At 44.0% G+C, this 23,299-nt stretch overlaps 1 protein-coding gene across 1 annotated transcript in view; it reads right to left on the reverse strand.

Moving 5' to 3' along the window:
- Positions 1–23,299, reverse strand: part of EIF2B5 (eukaryotic translation initiation factor 2B subunit epsilon) — a 33,640-nt gene that overhangs the window by 3,166 nt on the left and 7,175 nt on the right. The window contains exons 2-15 of the mRNA XM_066620018.1: positions 21,438–21,562; positions 20,019–20,204; positions 19,735–19,912; positions 17,776–17,856; positions 15,540–15,617; positions 14,534–14,846; positions 12,614–12,759; positions 11,249–11,387; positions 10,308–10,409; positions 9,581–9,688; positions 9,332–9,422; positions 8,868–8,991; positions 3,212–3,337; positions 484–594 (exon numbers count right to left, since the gene is read on the reverse strand). Of these exons, the coding sequence (XP_066476115.1) occupies positions 484–594; positions 3,212–3,337; positions 8,868–8,991; positions 9,332–9,422; positions 9,581–9,688; positions 10,308–10,409; positions 11,249–11,387; positions 12,614–12,759; positions 14,534–14,846; positions 15,540–15,617; positions 17,776–17,856; positions 19,735–19,912; positions 20,019–20,204; positions 21,438–21,562 (1,908 nt within the window). The remainder of the gene's footprint in view (positions 1–483; positions 595–3,211; positions 3,338–8,867; positions 8,992–9,331; positions 9,423–9,580; positions 9,689–10,307; positions 10,410–11,248; positions 11,388–12,613; positions 12,760–14,533; positions 14,847–15,539; positions 15,618–17,775; positions 17,857–19,734; positions 19,913–20,018; positions 20,205–21,437; positions 21,563–23,299) is intronic.

A 23,299-nucleotide genomic window follows, 5' to 3' on the forward strand; every position in this document is an offset into this window, starting at 1 on the left:
TCCACAGATATGGGATTTGCAGATATGGGGCTCCCCTATACATGCAAACATGGATTCTGGTTCGTCAGACGGCAACTGATTTGAAATGTCATCTGTCAGAAAGAAATTTTAAGTTGTAATTCAGGAGAGCTCTCTGAACAAGGGGGTATCAGATGCACCACATTCAGAAGATTGCTACAAATGGAAGTTCTTCCCCATGCAAGGGAAGTTGTGAGAATTGACAAAAATGAAGGTGGCATGTTAAAATCAACACTGCCAGCCCACTCCCAAACAGCAAATCTAAGGTATCAAGGTTGTAAACCTGAGCTCTAGCTGCTAGCTGTGCTGTCCTCACTGAAATAAATGGGGTTTATCTATGTGCAGAAAGGCAATCCAAGAGAGCTGCTCTCCAAGAAGAGAGTTCATTTTTCATGAAGACGACACCAAGAAGTGAGTACTGTTGCTAACAAATGCTTCCTCTACACACCCCATCCAAGGACTCACCCGCTGATTTTTACGAAGCTGTCTGCCTTTATCAGATGTGACCCCCTGAGAAAACCAGGTAAGAATCATCTCTTCTGCCAAGATTTCCAGTTGGTAGAAAGTCATCAGCACCTATAATAACCAGAGGACAGACACCTTAGAAGTGATGGGCAATTTATTCTGGATCAGATTCATCAAGCCAGTAAGCTACCACAGACAAACTTTAGAGCTTCAGATAGTTGGTGGGAGAGGAACTGAAATACAAGAAGGTCTGGGGCAAGGATAGGGAGCTAAGCAAAACATTCATGACTCTCACAAATCTACTTTCTAAGTCTTCATAGGGTACTGCCAAGCACTCTTCCCCCAATCATCATGGCTAGCAAAAGAAGAGACAGAGAAACTGGTAGCAGCACAATGGGTCATCTCTCTTGTGTTAGCAGAAAGACACAACTCAATTGCATCATCAATCACTAGGGCAGTAAGAATTTCAGAGGAAGCTTGGGCTTCTTTGCTGAATCTGAATGGAGACAACTCACCCACCCATGCAAAACCAGAAGGCAAAAGCACTCAGGAGATTTAAGGCACACCTTTGCTTCCAAGCACAACACACAACTGAGAGCTAGTTAGCCCCCAGGGGCAAGAGGAAAATAAAAAGTTAGAGCAATGACAAGGACATCCTCAGAGATGCAGGGGGATAGTTGTATCCTCCTTTGAAGATGCACACCTAAAGGAAAAAAGCAGATCCAGTTCATATGAGGAGTCAGCTGGAGAAAGCCAAGTTAATATGGTGGCATTTGGACCTCAAAACACTTTGAGCTACAAAGTGGGTGCAATTAGTGTTGCAAACTTAGGGGGGTTTGGGGTGCTCAGAGTTCCTGGTTCTTGAACCCTAAAGCCCTCAAGTACCCCTGTCCAGTAGTACTGCCACCACCCTGTATGTGCCAGTGCCTCAATCCAGGGACACTGAGACCCTCTAGGCTTAACTCTATCCCCTGCAGGCACTGAGCACTTTCTCCAACTAAAGCTTCAGTCCTCAAGTTACTAGACCTCAATGAGCACTTGGTAGCTTGCTGAACAGCTAGGCAGGATTCTGAACCTTTGTCCCCAACCGACAATGAAACAACTTGGTAAGAGAGATTTTAATTTATTAAGTACGTAAGGTTACGTAAGGCAGCAAATGCTAGAGGCATAAACATCTAGGAAACATATCAGCAATAATAAGGCTAGCTGGCTAACTCTCACCTGGGTCAGCTTCTCTTGTAGATCTTTTAGCTCCAGGCTACCTGTGAGGCCAGATGCCAATGGTGGACTATGGAGCTCACAGCAGGATGTTGCACCCAAAAACTTTGCTCAAGAAGAACCAGACACACCCCTTGGGGCACTCATTATTATACTTCTTATGCTAATAGTACTGAGGTGACTTCATACTTATTTAGACTGTCCAATCAGAAACTGTTGAGGACAGAACATTCTCCAAGTGGGTCTGGTTGCTAGCCCTCCTAGTTCTTACCCCTCCCAACTGGAGATCCACAGCTGCACTTCATCAGCATGTTAAGGTGCCTCTCTGTCTACAGAGGTGCTAACATTCCAATGGGTTGTAATTTTTGTTGTCTATCCTTTCTGGCCAGCAAAGGAGAGACAACAATCTTTGTTTGTTTACTCACATTCTTGCAGCTAGGAACTGCGAGCCACTTCTCCGTTACTGACTTAGTTTGGTTCAGTTTCACATGCTAACCAAGGCCTAACATGTACATATCCGTGACAATTAGACATAGAAAGATGCTCAAAGGAAACTAGTCCCATTTAGCGCCTAATTCTGAGTAAGAACCATCAACTGCCCCTGAGACTCATAAGCAGGAATCTCTCTCAAGGTAACACCTGCAGTAGCTTAAGTGCTGGGCACTCAATTTTGGTTCTCATATATGAAAAAGGATGCACTATACCCACGGATCTCAAACTCCAACCTTGCTCCACTTACAGAGAAAGAATATAAATCAGGGATCTAGAAAGCTACAAAACTACACAAGAGTACACGGACTGTACAACACAGAACTCTGTAAAATCCAGCCACTTGACCAGAATTCCAAAAGGCTCCTCCTCACATTTTGGATAAATCAGTTTGTAGAAGTAGTACAATGGGCCCTACTTATTCGTGGCTGCCACACCTGCATTGCAGAGGACCTCAGAGGGCTTCCTAGATGTGACCGGAAACCATCATGCCAGCAACTTCCAGTTGTGTCCAGCCGCTGTTCTGAAGGACACGACCAGAAGTTGCTGGAGTGAACCTGAGATGGCTTCCAGTCGCTCCCAAGAGGCTTCTGAGCTGCTGCCTCCAGGCAAGTTTTGCAACACCGCCTGCTGCGCACTGATTTCATTATCTGCAGATTTTGGTATCTACAGGGGTTCCTGGAAAGGGTATCCACAGATACTGAAGGCCAACTGTATTTCTTAAGAACGTATTCTCTGTTTTGTGATTTGATCTTAGAGTTGGCATTTCTTTGCAACAGAAAGGCATCTCCGACAAGAAGCATGCAGCAGAACTCCTCTGCTAACTATGTTAATTCAAAGCCCCAGGTTACCACAAGGCCTTTTCAATGACAGGCAAGCAGCTTCTTAATCAACTCCTGCTGACAGGCACGTGGGCACTTCCTTTCCTGGTAAGAGAATGCCAAGAACAAGAACAGAAAAGAAGCCATACATTTACTTCAGTGCTGAAAACATAATCATTTCAACTGATGTGGAAACTTACTTTGGCTATGGACATGCAAAGACTCTCATGTTCCAGAAAAAACTCTTCAATGGCGTGCAAGGCATCCAAGTGATCCGACGCCCGCTTTATGTAGTTCTTGAAAACGGGAGCCCAATTCTTCAGTAACTGTTGTGGGAGGGAAGAAATCAAGATGACAGCCATTTAAATATATCATCTTATTACTAGTCAGTTTGGTGCAGGTGTGTTGGCAGTAGTTCCTGATCATGACATCATTCAAAGGCTAGGAAAAGACCTTGGCTAACACCCAGCCCAAGAACCTGGAAATGCCTTGGCAGAGCAACAGCAAAATTCTTTAGCAGCATCTATAGCAACAGTCGTATCAGGAAGGATTAAAACTCGTAACATTCAAGATTATACATCCCTCTTACTGAATCCCAGGTTAGTGTCTGTCTAAAAGATTGGCAGTTCATTGCTAATGCAGTTCTGACACAGATCTCATGCATTGTGGTACTGTAAAAACGGTTACCACATTGATGGGAAGTTAAAAATTATATGAACTTGAACTTTCCTCTTTCTTAGATTCTCTCCCCATGAACTTGGATCAGGTTACACACCAGGAACTTGGGAAAATGTTAAAAGAAAGGAAACTACTTTGAGACAATCTCTTATAATACAGGCATGCTCCCATATCTGCTGATCCCATAACAGCGGTTCCAATTATCTGTGGATTGGGGGACCATTGCCTTACATTGTTCTTGCTTGCTTTACTTACAGGTCTTGAAGGAACGCGACGATAAGGCAGTCAGAAGCATGACAGAGGGAGAGATAACTAGAGAGATCCTGATAACGATTGGGCAGCATCTCCCTCTATCCTGCCTCTGACCACCTCATGTTCCTTCAAGACCTGTAAGTAAAGCAAGCAAGAACAACATAAGGCAGTGAGGGGCGAAAATGACTTAACATAACATTCCCTCTTTTCCATGGTTTCAGGTATCCGCGGGGATAGGTTTCTGGACACGCCTGTATTGCAAATTACCATCAGCCCCCTCCCTGGAAATTTTCTAATAGAGATTGAAGATATTTTTATTTCAAATGGCTTTTGGTGGTGGGTAGCTGGGAATAAGCGATTGTGAATGAGAAACTTCTGCGATCACCCAAGATAATATATAATAAAACCAAATTGGAGATCCTGAAGACATGAAACCAACAGAAATTCCAGTGACTTTTAAAAAGCATCAGAAAGACTGGAAGGTTTTAAGACAGTACCCACAAAAAGGGGGACCTGGCAGACCTTCTTGGGGTGGCTATCTTTGGCAGCGGTGCCACTACTGAAACAATGGAGCTCCAAGCACCACACCCCATAATCTCATATTATCGTTATCATTATTATTTATATATCACTTTTCAACTGAAAGTTCACAAAGCGGTTTACAGACAAAATTAAATAACTGATGGCTCCCTGTCCCAAAAGGGCTCACAATCTAAATGATGCAAAACACCAGGGGACAGCCACTAGAAAAGACACTGCTGGGGTGAGGAGAGCCAGTTAGTCTCCCCCTGCTAAATAAAAGAGGAGCACCCTCTTTAGACTTAGAAACCATTATTGGCATATATACACACTTCAAAAAAAACAAAAAACAGACAACGAATGTCAGGCCTTTGGCATCCCAGGCCCTGAATTGTTGTAAGCCAGGATGTGGCAGGAGGGGCCTTGATGTCCAGGCCTGGTATGAAATGCAAATAAAGGAACAGCTGCACTGTATATGTGTGTGATTAGCAATCAACTGCACCTGTGTTAGGTGGGAGCCATGTGACCTGGGGAGATGGGTGTAGAGTCACGTAGGCTATGGTGGAGTGGTGCAATGCACCACTGGACAGCCAATCGGAGTGGGTCACAAAACTGTCTTGTGACTATGAGGTCGCCCTACTCTGATTGGCTGGCCCTGGTATATATGGGGGCAAGAACAGACACCAAATGTGGGTTGCTGTGGTGGAGTTTCTGCGTGTCGTGCTGCTGGTTTGTTCTGTGACTTGAACTACTTATTGTGACTGTGCCTCTCTGCATCCCTGACTCCTGGACCATTTGACTGACTACTCTTCTGCCTGCTCCTTTTACCAATACCTGCTTCTGCAACAAACAAGCCTGTGTCTGCTTCTTTGGCTGTTTGGGATCACCTGCTTCTTGTGCTATCTCCCTACGCTCCTGTGCCATTCTGCTATCGGGAAAGCAAGGGCTATCCTCCCCTGCTGCCCTGACAAAGAACAAACAATTACACTGTCAGTCACAAGTACAAATGCAAATCAGAATGATAGCAATTGGTTAACCCGCTGTGCTTCGGGTCTAAAGCTGCTGCTCTTTAACACTAACTCCAGAAAAGTAGCTACCTTTTCTACTGAGTCTGGATTATTAGCTGACAAGATAAAATAGAGGATCTTGTCCTCGTGGGCATTGTGCCTTTTCTTTAAATGCAACAACGGGTCTAAAAATTTTGACCAAGCTTCAGAGTACACTAGCATCCTCTTGAAAATGTATCTCTTATCCAGTTAGCAGGGGTAATAGTAGTAAAATGTTCTGCTGGGTTGGACCAAGAGGCCTGTTTCCAACAGTGGCCAGCTAGATGCTGCCAAGACAGCAACACACGTCTCAAATGGGGAGTGTGGTGGATGGAGAAGAGATGCCAGCAAATCAATACAAACTAAAAGTGGTATTAAATAAGAGACCACAAATCTTAAAATTATGATACATTTTGAGATAAAAGTTCTTCTGGGATTCACCAAGGTATTCAGAAGGGGACTGAAGAAAAGCCTTTGGGTGACATTAGGAATGCAAGAACCATAACACAAGATATGTAATGTTTTAAGATTTTCTTATATGAGGTTTTCCCTGCTCTAAACAGCACAGGCAAGATAATGCAAAGGGAGGAACTGAGGAACAGAAAGGACAGAAGAAGAGGGGTAATTGGTGCAAAAGAGGTGAAGTCTAGGTTGATTTGGGGAAAGCTTCTGAGATGATTCCACAGAGAAATGAAGCTGATGTTCAACAGCAGACATGGAAGTAGTGAACAAAAGGAGGACAGCATAAGAGCTTTGTAAAACATCCCAAGAAAAGTAGGAAATCTCCCAAAAGCACTGCCTGCCCTTACCCAAGACGTGTTAGGACACTGCAGTGACTACCAGGATTGACTGCCAGGAACAGAAACAGTGATGAAAGACAGGAAGGCTTCACATTCCTGGCTGATCTGAGGTTTTTCGCTCTTCAAGACTAAGAAGTAATTAACACTTTGAAAGCAGCATCATTAAACATGGCATTTCCGTCAGCGCCCATTAACAACAACATATCCTAAATTATGCTTCCAGGAAAGAGGCATTACTAGAGAATTTATCAAAGACCTTTAAAAAGAAAGTTTCTGCCAAACAGAGGAGGTGGTGGTTTATTTTCTGGGGCAAGCCCTGCTATTTGAATGGGCGGACAAGATGTTCAAGGGAGCAGCTTATGCAGAACAAGGCATCCAAGTCTGAGGCATGAAGGCCTAGATGCCATGCCAAGGGACACAGCAGTCCAAGTTCCATGCTCATCCAGAAACGTAGGCAGTTTGCAGCAAAGGAAGAGTTAACAGAATGAATTGCCATAAGGAGGACAGTGGAATACAGATCAACAGGACAATTATCTACATAGCTACTTGGTGGGGGGCAGGGAGAGGGGAATAGTCTGGTTGCATCTTGAAAGACAGCACTAAGTGCAAGCTTGAATGTGTGACAAGAGCTCAGCCACTCCTGTTGTCTCAAATCAAGGGAGTGGGCAATTCACCATACTCCTGCTCATTGCCAGAAAATCCAGTGCCATAAGGGCAAAGTGAAGCTAAACCAGAGATGTTTTGCCACAAGGCAATAACAGGGATGCTTTGAAAGAAGTGAGCTGCCTGTTCCTGGGGCACCAATCCCATGCCAATGAGGGACAGGAGCAAGGAATCTGTTCCTCTTAACTCCACTTCAATACACACACACACATTACAACAGAAAGCAACAGAAAAAAACAAACTATGAGCGATGTCAGAATGCCAGATGCAAGGGAGGGCACCAGGATGCAAGTCTCTTGTCTTGTGTGCTCCCTGGGGCATTTGGTGCACCCCTGTGAGACACAGGAAGCTGGACTAGATGGGCCTTTGGCCTGATCCAGCGGGACTGTTCTTAAAGCAGGGTTGGCTTCACTCACAGAGCCATGCTACTGCACATGGCAGTCTCTGTGGAGTTCTTCAACCACATCTCAAATGAGACTCTCAGCAAGCAACCAGCCTGGCAGTTGCCTCCGATCCAGCTCTCAAACCACATTGAACTCATCAGAATGTCAAATGAACTAGGGAAAGTCTCATGCAATATGCTGAGAAAGTAAGGCAGGGACCACGCCCAGCACGCAGGGAGAGTCAATCATTATTTATTTGATCTCCCCACCCCCAGCCCTCCTTTTTTTCCCCTCACAGAAAGTTCTCTCAGTTTCTTTTCCCAGCAAAAGGCTTTGGGATAGATGTGGCTTTGGTTGCCCTTTTGGATGATCTGCATCAAGGGCTAGACAGGAGAAGTGAATTCCTGCTGGTCCTGTTGGACCTCTCAGTGGCTTTTGACACCATTGACCATGGTGTCCTTCTGGGCCAGTTGACCGAGTCTGGGCTGGAGGTCACTGCTTTGCAGTCGTTCCACTATTTCTTGTCTAATACAGTCAGTTCAGTTCAGTACAGCTGCTTGGGTTAGGTTACTGGAAAACCTAGTGGATACCAAATTCAGAGTGCACAGTTTGGGAGTGCTCCTGGACTCACAGCTCCACCTGGAGTCAGGTGGCAGTTATGGGAACAGGTGTATTTGCCCAGCTTCAGCCGATGTGCCAGCTGTGACTGTACTTGTATCATTCTGACCTGGCTACAGTGGTCCTTGCCTGAGTAATGTAACAACTGGATTACTATAACATGGTCTGCATGGGGCTGTCATTGAAGATGGTCCAGAAGTCGCAACTAGTGCAGAATGTGGCAACTCACATGGTTATCAGAGCTCAACAGTTCAATTCTATTGGACTGCTACTCTGGCGGCTACACCGGCTGTCCATTTGGTTCTGGACCCAATTCAACATGCTGGTGTTGAGCTTTAAAGCCCTTCATGGTTTGGGACCAGGTTATCTTAGAGACAGCCTTCTCTCACACATTTCTGCCCGCCCTCTTGGATCATCAGAACGGGTTCTCCTGCAAGTGCCACCTCTGGCTCACATTAAAAGGGTGGGAGCATGGGGGCGAGCCTTCTCACACACGGCACCACAGTTATGAACTCCCATTCAAGGGATTTACAAACTAAACTAGGGCTAAAAACATTTTTATTTCTGCAAGTATTTGGGTAAGGATTTTGGCAGTTGGCCTCCTGCATCCATACACCGCTTACTGTTTGCTGGTGGCATTTTTGTTGTCCATGGATGCTGTTTTCTACTCCTCACATTGTTTGAACTGAATTTCTGCCCCAACTGTTTTTATCTGTCTGTGAGCCCAATCCTATGCATATATACTCAGAAGAAAGCCCCATTGACTATAATGCGGCTTGCTTTCAGGAAAGTGTGGATAGGATTGTAGCCTGTATCTCTGAAACAGCAAATGCCACTCCATTCTAAAGGAACAAGTGAGCTCCTGAAGAGATGAACGGAGTTGTTGAAGAGACTCACAGGGACTATCAACATGCAGTAGTGCTGGGGATCCTTTTCTGCATTTATCTGCTGCAGGGGGAACTCCAAAACCACCTTGCTGAGCACCTCCATCACCTCTTTCAGGCCAATGTTATACGCATATCTGCAAGAGAAGAAGACAGACATCAAGACACTACTGCACATTCCTTAGACTTTGAGCCCTTCCTCCTCCTCCTGGGGTTGGATGGTTTTAAGAAAGAGTTTGAGATGCCACGTTCTAGCCCTCTCATGCCAACATTCAATTCACTGAAATGCCCCATTTCAGAGATCTTTACTGACGTAACAATGAACTGCGCTCAGCAGCACAGTGAATGACTGCAAGTTTGCCTGCCAGAGAGACAGCTGTTGGTGGGCTGGGAGGTTTGGAGAGCAGGACTAAGTTGAAAAGTTGCCCCCACCCCCATCCTAAATTCAAATCAGTCTTGGAAAAAGAACTGTCTTACTTGAGAGAGTTGATTTCCAGAACTAGATTGTCACAGGAGATGTTTTCTTCTTCACCTCTTTGTAGTGTTCCCAACACCTCATTCTGGAAAACTGTAAGTCAAGAACTGATCTTAAGAATGCCAGCATACACTAAGAAAGGCCACTATTGACCTTACCCCCTCCCCCAACACACACACAAAACCTGGGATTTTTCACTCAAACTAGTTTCTCCTTACAGCAGAGAAAAGAGGCACATGCTTGTTTCTCACCTTTGATGTCATCCAGCAGAGGGGAAGCTGCTCGACTGTCTGGCTGCTCAGATCCCAGGCTCATCTCACTTTCTGTCTCACTTTCTTCTTCTGCCTTCAGAGCAGGGCCTGGCGAAAATGTAAAGATAGAACAGCCCCCCAAGCTTCAATTTTTGTCAAGCATCCCACATCACAACCCCAACTTCCCTTTCAGTACCTCTTTCCCACAATCCACCCTTAGGCAGATTATCATCCTACCCCAGAGAGTGATAAACTGCCCCTCATGTACACTCTTCCAAAGTCAGGAGTACAGCCCCCCCCCCCAATCTATAGCACCTCTTTGTGTCTTTTGTTCAGCCTGCCAGGCAGTATGGTTTACAGGGGTTTTTGACTGATTTTGACACTACAGGGGATGAAAGGAAGCCATATCTGGCACATGCAAGACCCTGCTTATAAAGATCTTGCTCTGTCCCCCTGTGTATGTTATACGTTCAGGACACCCATCTACCCATATCTTCCTACTGAACCAGGCACCCTGTGTAGCTGTACTGATATGGCCTTCACACAGGGGCATATCAATAATCTACGAGGCTAGGAAAACCCACAGCCCCATCTGCATTCTTGCACAACGCCCATTCATCTCAAGGGAAACTACAGAGGAAGCTGCTGGTGGACTGTGCCCCAGATTAAGATCCCTCTCTGCACAGGCGAAGACATTTCCATTTGCCTAAGTTCCACTTTCCCTCACCCCAAAGACTCTGTCTTTGCTCCTCTTCATCCTCTTCATCCTCATTGTCTGCTTTCCAGAGATAACCTCTGCCCTCAGAGCCAACTTCTGCGACATTGTAACCTAGAAGAAGGAAGAAGTAATATTGATGTGGCTTCAAACCACCTGACAGAGAGACATTTCTCAGAAATGGAGGCACCCACCTTGATCTCCAGATACACGATCTAAATTCTAAACAGCCTGTAGATTAGCAGGCACCTAAAAACACATTCTTGTCTTTTTTCCTAACTAAAAAGCCGGACACTTTTTAGCCCTTCCTTATAAGGGCCAAACATGGGGAAAAAATCCAGCCATTCTAAAAAGTTCCACAAGAATCTGCAGGCTGCAATAAGTTTCTTTTAAAACACATCTGGTTCCAAGTCACCCATTCCTGCTTTAAAACTTATTAGCTCCCATGCAATGAAAAAGTGACTCAATACTTCTGCAATTTTGTATCACGGGATCATTCCCTCACAAACCCATATCCCCATATCCTCGCAGATCCAAGCTAAATGCCACTACCACCTGTAAAAATGGCACAAATTACAGGTTGAGAAAGAAAAACCAAGTTCACCTATTTAAGTCCTCAGCATTAGGTAAGCTAAAACTAGCATTTCATAGATGCAGAAACAGAAGCTAAGAGTTCATGACTGAGCTGAGATTTGAACCCAGGGCCTGTTTAGCTACTGAAGTAACACCATCAAGAAAGAAATTAAAGCCCTCTGCTCTGTCTAGATTTTCTTCCCCCACTCCAGGAACAGCAACTTTAACTAGTTGCTTAATTCTTTGCAAGTTCCACTCCTCAGTATAGAACAGGTTCCAGAAACAAGGTGACTCTAGAACAATAGGCACTATAAACACTGGGCAGAATGTAAAGGAGCGCCTTCACTCCCAAGCAAACAGACAGATGAGAACGCCTGTACCTTTTAGCTTCACTTTGCTTTCCTCTTTGTTCACACCAGAATCATCACTAAACTGGTCATCATCTTCTTCTTCCTCATCCGTGGGATGAAGGGAGATTACAGTGCCTTCCAAGAGGTTCATGTCAGGGCCTACCACCACCTAGAAATTTAACAAACAAATACTTTGTTTCTTCTTCCTCTAGAACAGCCATTTTCAACCACTGTGCCATGGTACACTGGTGGGCCGCGGATTGTCTGCAGGTGTGCTGCAGACGGATCATTTGTTAGTAGGGCCGCTGGGGGATGCAAGCCCCTGCAGTCAGTGGGGGTGTGCCTTGTCAATTGTCAAAAAACTGATGGCCTGCCTTGACAATTTTGGGACCTTATCAGTGTGTCATGAGATGAAAAAGGTTGAAAATCACTGCTCTAGAAAATAAACACTTGCAAATACTAGTCCCAGCATATTATTATTATTATTGCCATATTCTTATGGGCATTTGATCAGAACTCATTCAAATCCCACTGAAAGGTCAAGAGATGACCAATTAATTATTTAAGGCTGCCAACAAACACTCCTTCACATCATTGCTCTCTTGTCAAACAACATAATTTACAGCACTCATCCATTCATATGTCCCCCCCATCTGGGTCCCATATCCACAGTTTCACATTCCTCCTGTCCCACTCATGATTCACCTCTCTGCATTTGGAAACGCTTTGCAAGAGTTTTCTTCCTTTCTCTTTAGAATAGGAAGTAGACAGTGAGAACCTAGACTCATAGTTGCTAGAGGAATGCTACATAAGGCAATAGTGAGAACACTAACAGGAAGTCCTCTGCTGTACACTTCCTGTTAGTGTTCTATCTTTGGTCTCCTGTAGCGTTCTTCTAGCAGCTATGAGTCTAGGTTCTTGCTGTCTGCTTCCTATTCCAAAAGAAGTAAAACTACCTTTTGAAAAGCATTTGCAAATGAAGAGAGGTGAGTCATGAGTATGAGGGGGGATTTGATTAGGATTCGCTGCTATCCATAGTTTTGAGTATCTGTGGTAGCTGTAGGAACCTATCCCTGCAGATATGGGGGGACACCTGTACTTTATAACGTACAAAATGCATTGCCATCTTTATATCACAAGGTCCCTTTGAGGCAGGTCATCAGCCTCAAAGGGACCTTGTGGACAGGTGGACAACTAAGGCTGAGTTAGTGAGCCTCTACATCTGCAGTTTGACTTGAATAGCAGTTATTGGTGAGAAAAGCCAACACAAGAACAAGAGCAGAGCAGCAGCTCCTCAACCTGTACACCATAATTGTATTTTTATGTGCATGTTAGCCCCATTGAGTAGAAAATGGGATTCAAATACTTTACCACAGACAAACCAAAGTCACTTACCTGGGAAGTAAGGACACAACGAGGATTCAATGTTACCCCTTTCTTCACTTCAGCCTCATCGCAAACAATTGACTGCAAGATTTTCACTCGGTCTCCCACGCAGACACCATTCCATAGGAATGCCCTGTCCAGAATGACCTCATCACCTGCCAAACAGCAGCAAAAGCATGGGGAACTAACACCTTTTGCCTCACATACCCACACTGAATAGCCAGGTGCAGCACAAGCAGCAGCGCTCAACACTGCAACTAACCTGTAGGCACTTAGTGCCAAACCCAGGAGGCACAATGTCAAAGTTCACCCTGAATCACCCTAGTCCTCCATCAAATTGCTCCTCCATTTGTAGGACCGTTCAGTTCCCAGGTGCAGCACAAGCAGCAGCGCTCAACACTGCAACTAACCTGTAGGCACTTAGTGCCAAACCCAGGAGGCACAATGTCAAAGTTCACCCTGAATCACCCTAGTCCTCCATCAAATTGCTCCTCCATTTGTAGGACCGTTCAGTTCCCACCCCTGCTACTTATTTGTCCTTCTCTCAACAGTTTACTGCATATTTAAGTTGACTCGCATTCCATGTCGTACACATTGCTTGCTACTAGTACTGGGAAGCTGGTGCCCTGCACTCAAAGAGTAAGAGCTGATCCACACACCAAAGAGAATGGGGAAAAAGCACGTGCTTCAGCATGTGCCATGACATTTTAGAATGAATATGAGAGTATTGTAACAGCCTGCAGGGCTTCCGAATTGAGGAGGGAGTTAGAGAGCCATGCAAGTCCTCCTTATTACAGCTGGGCTGGCCTACCTCACCAGCTATGTTCCCCGTTGCTCTTGCTGAACAACACTGTAGCACTGTCTCTGGACACTCGGTGATGATATCACATGCCATCACCAAACTTTCAGGTTGCTGAGCTCAGAGCTTGGATTTGATGCAGCTCAGCAGGAATAGTGCTGATTGGGAACCTCAGCTAAGACCCTCCTTGATGGAAGCTGGTCAAGGAGCTCCCACCAGTCCCCGGCCCAGACCAAGCTGTTCATTCCTCCACAGAAGCTTACTTGGACCTCCTCCGCCCCCACTCAATACTGTAGCACCTGCATGTGGTTTACCCAGAAGTCACACAGACAGGTGCAACATGGTTTCCACTGCTTCATCAGGTCAGGCCAGATGTTTCTTAGCCTGGACTGGGTTTGTAACACTGCCACTGCAGGCTGGAGGGAGTTTGCATCCACTGGTGGCACGTGAGCAGGTTTTCTGCTTTTGTAGTATTTAAATATGGCTTTTATAGCTTGCCTTGATGATTTTAGTACCCCATGCACTCCTTGTACTTTCTCTTTTCATATCCCTTACTTGTCAGTTCACATTTCTTTGGTCAGAGTTTTGTTCTCTTTTGGGCAAGACTTTCATTTTCTGAAGGACACTTTCTTGCCTTTTGTAGCCTCCTTGCCTGCACATGCACCCACAGTGGCACCATTCCTGTTTAGTGGTATACATTCTAGTTGAGCTACTGTTGTGGTGGGTTTGAATAATCTCCATGCACTCTGCAGAGATCTCATTCTCTTTTCTTTTCAGCTTCCTCTTTTTTAACATTTAAATATCTCTTTGGACCTCCTTAGAAATCTTGCCAATTACATCTTCACAGAACTGGATAGCATTACAATGTAGTTTGAGCCTAAATCAATCCAGGCCACCCAAGGCCCTTTCCTTTCTCAATCTGTAGCCTGCCTGTATTAACTAGTGTCTCGCTAGCTTCACTGGTGAGTCCCTGGGTCACCAATACACTTTCTGCCCTTAATTTGCTCCAACTTCATTTTGTTATGCAATTCAGTAGGTTGCGGTTCATCACAGCTCCTGTTAATTCAGCCACAAACTGGCAGACAACTCTTTGGTCCAGTCACCCACATCTCCTTGCCTACAAAACTCACCTATCTTGCAGTTAGGGCCAATGACACTGTTGGTTATAGAGCATTTTTTGCCCACAGATGTTCCCTGCCCGATGAGGACGTTCTCTTCCAGCATACTGTCGTGGCCCAGGCTCACCTCTACCCCCCGGTAGATGTTGTGTCGAGAATGAGTACAACTTTGCTTCTTGTCACCACTGAAGTTAGTCTCTGGAGTCACTGGATAAACCCAGCGCTGGAGGACATCAGAGGACACCGATTCATACATTAGCAAGTTGGATACACAGGCACCATACTCTTCTGATGTCACGTGCATATGTATCTGGTTGCCTAGGACCTGAAGAGCAAAAGAATGACATTCAGAAAAAGGCAGGTCCTGGCCCATTTCTCCGGCAAGAGTAGGCAGATGCAATTAAAACTAATAAGAATAAACTTAAATCTTACTCAGGTTTTGCATTCCTGAGGATTGATTACTTTATTTAAAAGATTTATAAACTGCCCTTCCAAAAGCTCAAAGCTGCGTACCTTAAGCATTACAAAGCAATAAAATATCTGAACACACATGAAATAAAAACGACTGAAAACAATACAGGAGCAGACAAAAAACAGCACAAAGTAAATCTATTCACACTGTTTAAAAAAGGTCCTCAAGAACATCATCCTCTCAAAAGCCAAACAAAATAGACATTTCTAAGCCCCACTAGAAAATCATATACAGAGGGGGCTGCCTTCAGGACTTCCAGGAGTTGATTCCACAAATGTGGTGCCACAACAGGAAAGGATCTGAACCTTGCTGTCATCCCCTCAGTTTCAGCTGTTAGTGGTAGCCTAATTAGGGCTCTATCTGATGATTGTAGGGCACAAGCAGGATTATATGGGAGAAGGTCATCCTTAAAATATCCCAGTTCCATGCCAGATATGGCTTTCAAGGTCATCACCAACACCCTGAATTGGGCTTGGAATGGAACGGGGATCCAGTGTAGCTGCCTAAACGGCATGGCAGACACAAACCACTGAACCATAAACTTACCTCCTCGTTCACAAGAAGGCCACGCACAAAATCATCCCGAGTTTGATAATCAAAGTTATCAGTGAATAGCTCAGCCACCTGCAAGAACAGAAGCAATACTAGAGCAAAGAGAAATCAGAAGTGATGGCTCCAAGTAATTATCAATAGGTTTTTGGATTTGAGGGGAGGCAGAAGCACCAACTTTCCCATACAGTTCTTTTCAATTGTGTATACAGAAAAAATGCATTTCATACACACACAAAAGCCACTTCAAACTTTACAGTCCATCTTCTCTTAAAAAAGGAAAGAGTTCCAGTGGCCACAGGCCAGACTACACTCTCTTTGGCTGTTTGTGCAAAACAGCCCCAACACAGGGCATTACAAGAACAAGTTCTGGGAAGCTCGACTCTTAATAAGAGAACATCATAAAGGGAGCATAGGACAGAAGATTGTGTTTAAGTGCCTCCTACTTGCACCTCATCTGCATGAAGGGCCTGAAATTGAAGGTTGAATGGTATGGGCAATCATGTAGGGAGAATGACCAATTAATCAAAACTGATTAAGTTATGGGACCAGTCAATCCATAATATTTGGATACTATAATAATGCCATAATATTTAAGGAAATCTAAATATTCCATAATGTTTGTAGTATTTAGTCCATAATACTTTTGTTTTTCCTCCTATCAACAAGACTCCAAAGCTCAATACAGGGTTTGACAAGTTTACTTTGCATTCATGAGCCAGCCCAAAAATGTAGATAAACTTACAACTTTACTTAAAGAGAAATCAAGAAAAACCTTTATGAATAACTGGAAACCAATTATTGACTTTTTGCAAGAGAGAGTAATGATTTAATGAGTTTTGGATTTGAAGATTAGTCATAAGAGGGACTATTGGAGATATTGCTTTTGTAAGGGTGGAAATTTAGATCATTAATATAAATGCAGTACGTAATTAGAACTTTTTGGTTTCACTCTTGCTACGCTGTTAGATATTTTCTGTGCAGTTTTTCTTTCTTTGGTTTTTTTGCATTTTAATGTATTTTTTGTATTAATGTTGTGTCGGTTGTTTTTCTTTTGAATAGTTGGCAAACTTCAGTCTCAAAAGATTATGGTATTGCGCTCTGAAATGTGGTTCTGGAACAGCGTCTAGCGTGGCTGAATAGGCTGATTCAGGAATGACAATCCTTTCCACATTGGGAGCAAGTGTAGTCTGTCCTTGGTCATTCTCCCTGGCTATGGGCGTTCCATCTTTGCCTCTTTATCTCAGTCTGTTGAGCAAGTGTCTCTTCAAACTGGGAGAGGCCATGCTGCACAGCCTGCCTCCAAGCGGGATGCTCAGAAGTCAAGGTTTCCCATCTCTTGAGGTCCATTCCTAAGGCCTTCATATCCCTCATTAGAAATAAAATATGCGTACCAGCCCAAAAATGCTGAAGGCTTTCCCCACCTATTGTCCCCAGTGGTGCAAAATCACCACCACCCAACACACAAACCAAGAGAAACAGGGCCAAAATGGAAAAAGCGAAGAGATGTATGTTTGAATTTGGAAAATGAAAAAGAGACACCCTCCCAAGCAAGGACTGTGAAATGAGCATGAAAGGAGGAGCAGAAAGGCAAAATTATCTTGAATACTAAAAGCAAGTGGAGGGGAGGCAAAGTAGGTTAAGGATGAGGAAAGGATTCTGAAGAGAGAAAAACAACAAAGGCAGGGAAGAGAAGCTAGATAGAGGTGGCAAGCAAGTGCATTTTCTAGCAACAGATCTCCCCACACCACCATCTATACCTTCTCCGCTCTGAGGTTAAAGGAAAGGAGCCAAATGAAAAATAATCCCTGCATGTCTCAACTACACAGGTAAGCTAAAGCCTGACTAAAGGCCTGAACAGCCTAGGCAAAGTGCCTTGGCTGGAGGGAGAAGAAGCAGCGGTGTTTAGGACTGCAATCCTATGCATGTACTAAGAACATTTATAATTGTTTTTCAAAAAAAGTTCACAGAGCAGTTTATAGAGAAACTGTAATTTACTATTACTGTTACTAGAACCTCACTCCTACTTATCAATGGTGAAACAGGTGCCAACAGCAAAGGTCCCTCTGACCACTCCTTCCCTAGCAGACCTCAACAGTATCTGGACTATGAAATAAAGCAAACTCATATTGCTATAACATCAGCCAAAGATGAAGCAACATTAATGTAGCTAAACCAAGAAAAGCACTCCCTTCCCCTGGACAGAGACATCCCTATTTTCTTCAGGACTTACCTGGGGGGAGCAGATGCTGATGTGACAGTCCAACAAATCATGCCGCACTTGCACTTCTTCAATATTATTCTGGAACAAGCTCTGGAAAGCAAAGAAGGCAAAACCTTGTGAGCCTCTCACATAGCATCCAATGTCAAAGCCACCCATGTTAACAAGGAACATTCAAGAATCTGGCAGGAGACAGTCTGTACTTCAAAGGGTGGTGGGGGGAGTTAATCACATGAACCTAGTCTAATATCCAGGCTGCACCAAAAGCACTGCAGCAGCAGTTACAGTAAGTGTACGCAAAGCAGATAGAAAGCAGAGTACAGGAATTAAACAGCAACACAAGTAAGCAAGACTGTACCACAGAAGAAATTGCAACAAGTATTATGAAGGAGTAAATACCCTCACTGAATGTTCATTTGTGAAAGGCAATTGGTACATTTTACTCAACACCACACAAGGAGTCTAGACAACTCTGGAGAACCTCACTGCAATCCTGCTAGCCAAGTGCTAGACTGGATTTCAATTCCCTTTCAGTGAAATGATACTGAAAAGCTATCAACTTCTCCAAATTTCCAGAAACAGTTTTAAATACTATGCAGAAGTGCCAAGAGAGAAGATGAAAGCAACTCTGTTTATGAGGATGTGGCACTGCCTTATACCAAGATATCAACTGGGCCATTCACTCTCTACTGTCAGCTCTCATAAGCAATAACTCTCCAGAGTGTGGGGTAGTGGTCTTTTCTTTCCCAGCTTCATTACAACCAGACTTTTTAATAGAGATGCCACTTATTAAAACCCTGGAGCAATACACATGCAAAGTACTATTGATCTCTGAGTCATAAAGTTACAGTCTTTTCCTCAGTCACACATCCAACTGCCTTGACACATAAAACCATGAGAGGGGCAGCTCTGCTATTTCAGCCAGGGTGTCAAACACCCACAGCGGGAGAATCATACCCCAAGATCACCAAGTTTTTTCACACTTTCAAAGTAACCAATGGATTTCCTCCATGGTGAAATGTGTGTGCAAGATTAGCATTTTATCATTGAAGAAAGCCAGAGAGCAAATGAGTAACACTGAGCCTGCCATATTTTAGAACCCTATGTCCCCTAGCCCCTGCTTCCCCATAGCCAGCTGAAATTTGATAGAAATTTATATCACTTCAGGCACCACTTCCTTCCAAGCCAAGCAAACCACCGAATTCTGGAACGGTATGGCTCCATTCAAGCTATAAACATTAAAATGATCCTTTGTGCACAATTAAGACATATTATAGTTGGCAACCTTCAGTCTCGAAAGACTATGGTATCGCGCTCTGAAAGGTGGTTCTGGAACAGCGTCTAGTGTGGCTGAAAAGGCCGATTCGGGAGTGACAATCCCTTCCACACTGGGAGCAAGTGCAGTCTGTCCCTGGTCTGTCTCCCTGGCTATGGGCCTTCCTTCTTTGCCTCTTTACCTCAGACTGTTGGCCAAGTCTCTCTTCGAACTGGGAAAGGCCATGTTGCACAGCCTGCCTCCAAGCAGGCCGCTCAGAGGCCAGGGTTTCCCACTTGTTGAGGTCCACTCCTAAGGCCTTCAGATCCCTCTTGCAGATGTCCTTGTATCGCAGCTGTGGTCTAACTGTAGGGCGCTTTCCTTGCAAGAGTTCTCCATAGAGGAGATCCTTTGGGACATATTATGCCAATGTAATAAATCTGTAACAACAGCCTTTCCCCAACATACAGCTAACTTTTTTTTTTTTAAGTTCAACCTTTAAGATGCCCTGGAAGATAGTGGAATGCTGACTATACAGGTGACACACCTAGACTGAGATACAGCAAACTGCCCCAGGCAACACAGCAAGCCCAATGCTAATTTCATATTTGAAGCCCAGTTCTTAGCTTATTGGATCTTGAAGGGAACAACGCAGCTTCTCCATCGATAGTTACAGGAGAACACTAACAGGACAGTTTGCTCCACTTTTAACATACCATGGGAAATCGGAAGCGCTTCAATCCTTGAGTTCTCTGGTAATGTAGAACCCGTTTTGTTGCACTGTCCATGGCAACAATAATGTCATCCTCCTGGCACCTAGCAGAATGACCTGGCGAGGACTCTTTGAAAATCATTGTCATCACAGACACATTCTTTTCTAGCTTGCGCCTTAGCCTGTACAGAAGAACAGAAATGGCATCTAAGTGATTGATCTCAGAGGACACAATCCTAGGCAGCCCCAGCAAGTGAGGTTGTGGAATCGTCTCCCCCAGACACTCACCTATGTGCTTGTAAAGCTGTGGAAATGTTAATATTGGACACCACATCTCCCGAAACAAGGATGAAGTCAGAGCGAACAAGTGACTTGGCATCAACGTCCCTTAGCACATCGCCAAGTGAGCGATAGAGGTCTGAAGTCACAAACCGCAAAGTGTTTGGAGAGGTTAGACGGCACCACTTGGATTTCCTGCCAAGGAAACACAGGTTGAAAGTGAGAGGAGACATATGCACAGTGCAGTCACAAGAAACTCTCTCAATGTTTTCTTCAAATATCAGTACACAACTACATCAAAAATTGGGGTGGAGGGGTGAGGCTGCAGTAGCTGCATAACCACAGTCATACAGGGAGTAAAGCAGGGAATATGTAACCTGGAAGCTCAGCTCAAATCCTAGAAACCTCAGTGTTCAACTCTTTTACAGCTTTTGGGAAAAATAAACTAAAGTTGTTTGGGCAATTATTGTTAAAATGAAGGCAGCAGTATTTAATTGCCTTTAAATTAAAATGTTTTTGATAGACTAAAGAAACATTGCTATGAATGGTACACAACAAAGATGTAAATCTGCAAGAAGCTATTTTTAATACAAATATTTTAAAAATATATCAATTAAATCCTACAGCAAGCACAGTCATGCAAATTCTACAACACTATTGAATTTCCTTTCTAGAGAGTAGAAATTCTATCAGTGTGCCCATGTTCTCTCCAACACCTCTCCATGCCCAGAGGAAGCAGAATTTTCAACATTTTCTTTCTATAGGTTGCCTTTTGTCCTTTGAGTTCAAGTCAGTTGTCAAGAAATCAGTTCTGCAGGCTGGCACCTTTTCTGGCTTTAGCCTCTACGGGTTGGGGTGTATGTAATCCAGATAAAGGAACACAAAATACAAAGGGGATAGCCTTGTATATATTGTGGAAAAGATATGACCCATCAGGCTCTCTCCAGCACAGTTCCCAGAGAAATGAAGAGAACTTGTGCAGAAACAGCTGATTTTTAACAAATCCTTTGTATCAAACAATTTAGCCATCCAAACAAACATAAAGAATGACTTCAGATTTTGGTGGGAAATATGGGCAGGTCTCTTTTTTCATTCTGCCAACTCTTGCCCCAGATCTCTCTCTGTGCCTTGGTTTCCCACCACCACATTTCTGTAGTACAGTCACAACTACAGCCTCCAACAAGGTCTGCAGCAGATGCAGTTGCAGCCCATGGGATCCCAGAAAATCATCCAGGTCTTTTCTCAGCATTCCACAAACCCCTCCTTGCCACTAGTAGCATGGAAAGAGGTTCCAGGCACTGTCCATGCTGACCTACAGAAAATCATCCCTCCAGCAACAGCAGCTGTCATTAGATGAAACTCAGGACTGAGGGATAGAAAAGAAAATGCTCCTTCCTTGGGTTAGTCAGAAAAGGTGTCTGCTCTTACAGTAAATGCTCCTTGATCTCTGCCGACTTCCAGCAACAAAACACGAAGGTTTCCTCCACCCCAGTTGCTGTTAGGAACTCCAGGGTATACTCTATCATGGCCACATTTGCCAGAGGAATCAGAGCCTAGGGAAAGATAAAAAATTAGCCCAACACACACACATTCTGCTAACAGAATGACACATGTACAATCATGAGATCAACAAAAACTCACACTGATGTTGATTTGGAAATATACTCAAAACACACATAGCCAGTGGTACATAAATTTCTTATTATGTTCTCAGCTCTGGATGATTAGGTAATGGGAATAAAACCCAAGATCACATCTTTTTTCAACAAGCCAATCATATTTTAACTTCTGAATACCAGCTGCTGAGGACAACAGCAAAGGAGGACTATTGCCTTCAAGAAGTTTTTCAGAGGCATCTGGTTGGCTACTGCTGGACATTTCCTCTGTTCCAGGAGAACTCCATGTTCTTAAATCTGAATAGTCAGATATACTCATTATATAGGTAATTGCCTAGGCACACTGACCTTGCCAGATAATTTGACAAAAGCCACAGTTCATTGTTTTAAAAGGTCAGCTTTTATATTTCCATTTCATATTCCAGTAACACATCAGAGACAAAATGGCTTCTAAAAATAAAAAATACATCTTCAATCTCAGGTAGGCAGATTATGGATTCTATGGTTCAATGACAGTAAGAGCCTATTGCTTAACGCACACTCAGCACAGTTGTCTCTAATTTGCAATCAGATCCCTCAGTATTGTCCCTTTTTATATACTGCTTTCTGAGCTCATAAAGTGCTTCACATATTATCTTGATGGCATCCTTTCAACCATCTTGGCAAGGCAATATTATTCTCCCTTTACTAGTCAGGGAGCCTGAGGGAGAGGCCTGCCAAAGGCTACCAAGTGAGCTCATGGCAGACGCAAGACTCAAACCAGGGAAGTTCTAATGGGTAGTTCCATGTCTTAGCTAGTTCTGATTAATTAGCTAAACCATGACAAAGCAGAGCAATGCCCTGATAGGTAAGTTGGCACCAACGCCTGCTCTGTCATCTTCTAGCATCTTGTTCAGACCCAGCAGTCAGAAAGAGTCCCATTCACCTATTTTCTGCACAGGCATAACAGGGAGGAGACTAACTTGAGACATGCATGACTTGTTTCAGCACATGCAAAGTTTCCTATATGTTACTGTCACATTCATCAGAACTGTGGAATCAGCCAAGAAAACTGAGGGCCCAGTCCTATCCAACTTTGCAACACAGATGCTGCAGCACCAAAACGGTGTGTGCTGCATCCTGTAGGGGGGGCAGTCATATTGATCTCCTCAAGGTAAGGAAAAGTTTGTTCCCTTACCTCAGGGCTGCATTGGCACTGGAAGTTGGATAGGATTGGGCCCTAAAACTGGAAATGAAAGCCTAGTTAGAAAAGACAGACTGCATTAGGATTTGCTTCAGATATCAAGACCAGCTTTTGCCTAATTCTAGGTACCAGTTTTCTGAATGTTTGCTTCTTGCCTAGTTAACTAAAGTTCCTTTGAAAAGATTTTCAGAATCTGAAAAAAACCTCATTCTATTTTCAGAAAGAGTAGAGTGCAATTACCCCTTATTCTATTATAGATTACTCATGGTTAATACTACAAAGGCTGTGCATGTATGTGCAGAAGAGCTGAAACTGGTGAGGTCACTTCGCTCTCTGGTCCCTTCTTTAACAACCAGCTTCCATACTACGGAAAGTGATTATTGGAATCACTATAGATCAGGCGTCTCCAAACTTTTGGCTAGAGGGCCATATCAAATATCTGGCATGGTTTTGAGGGCCAGAAAAAAAAATTAAATATAAAATTTATATAA

This window comes from Tiliqua scincoides, chromosome 3 (assembly GCF_035046505.1).
Source record: "Tiliqua scincoides isolate rTilSci1 chromosome 3, rTilSci1.hap2, whole genome shotgun sequence".
NCBI classification, from domain to species: Eukaryota; Metazoa; Chordata; class Lepidosauria; order Squamata; family Scincidae; genus Tiliqua; species Tiliqua scincoides.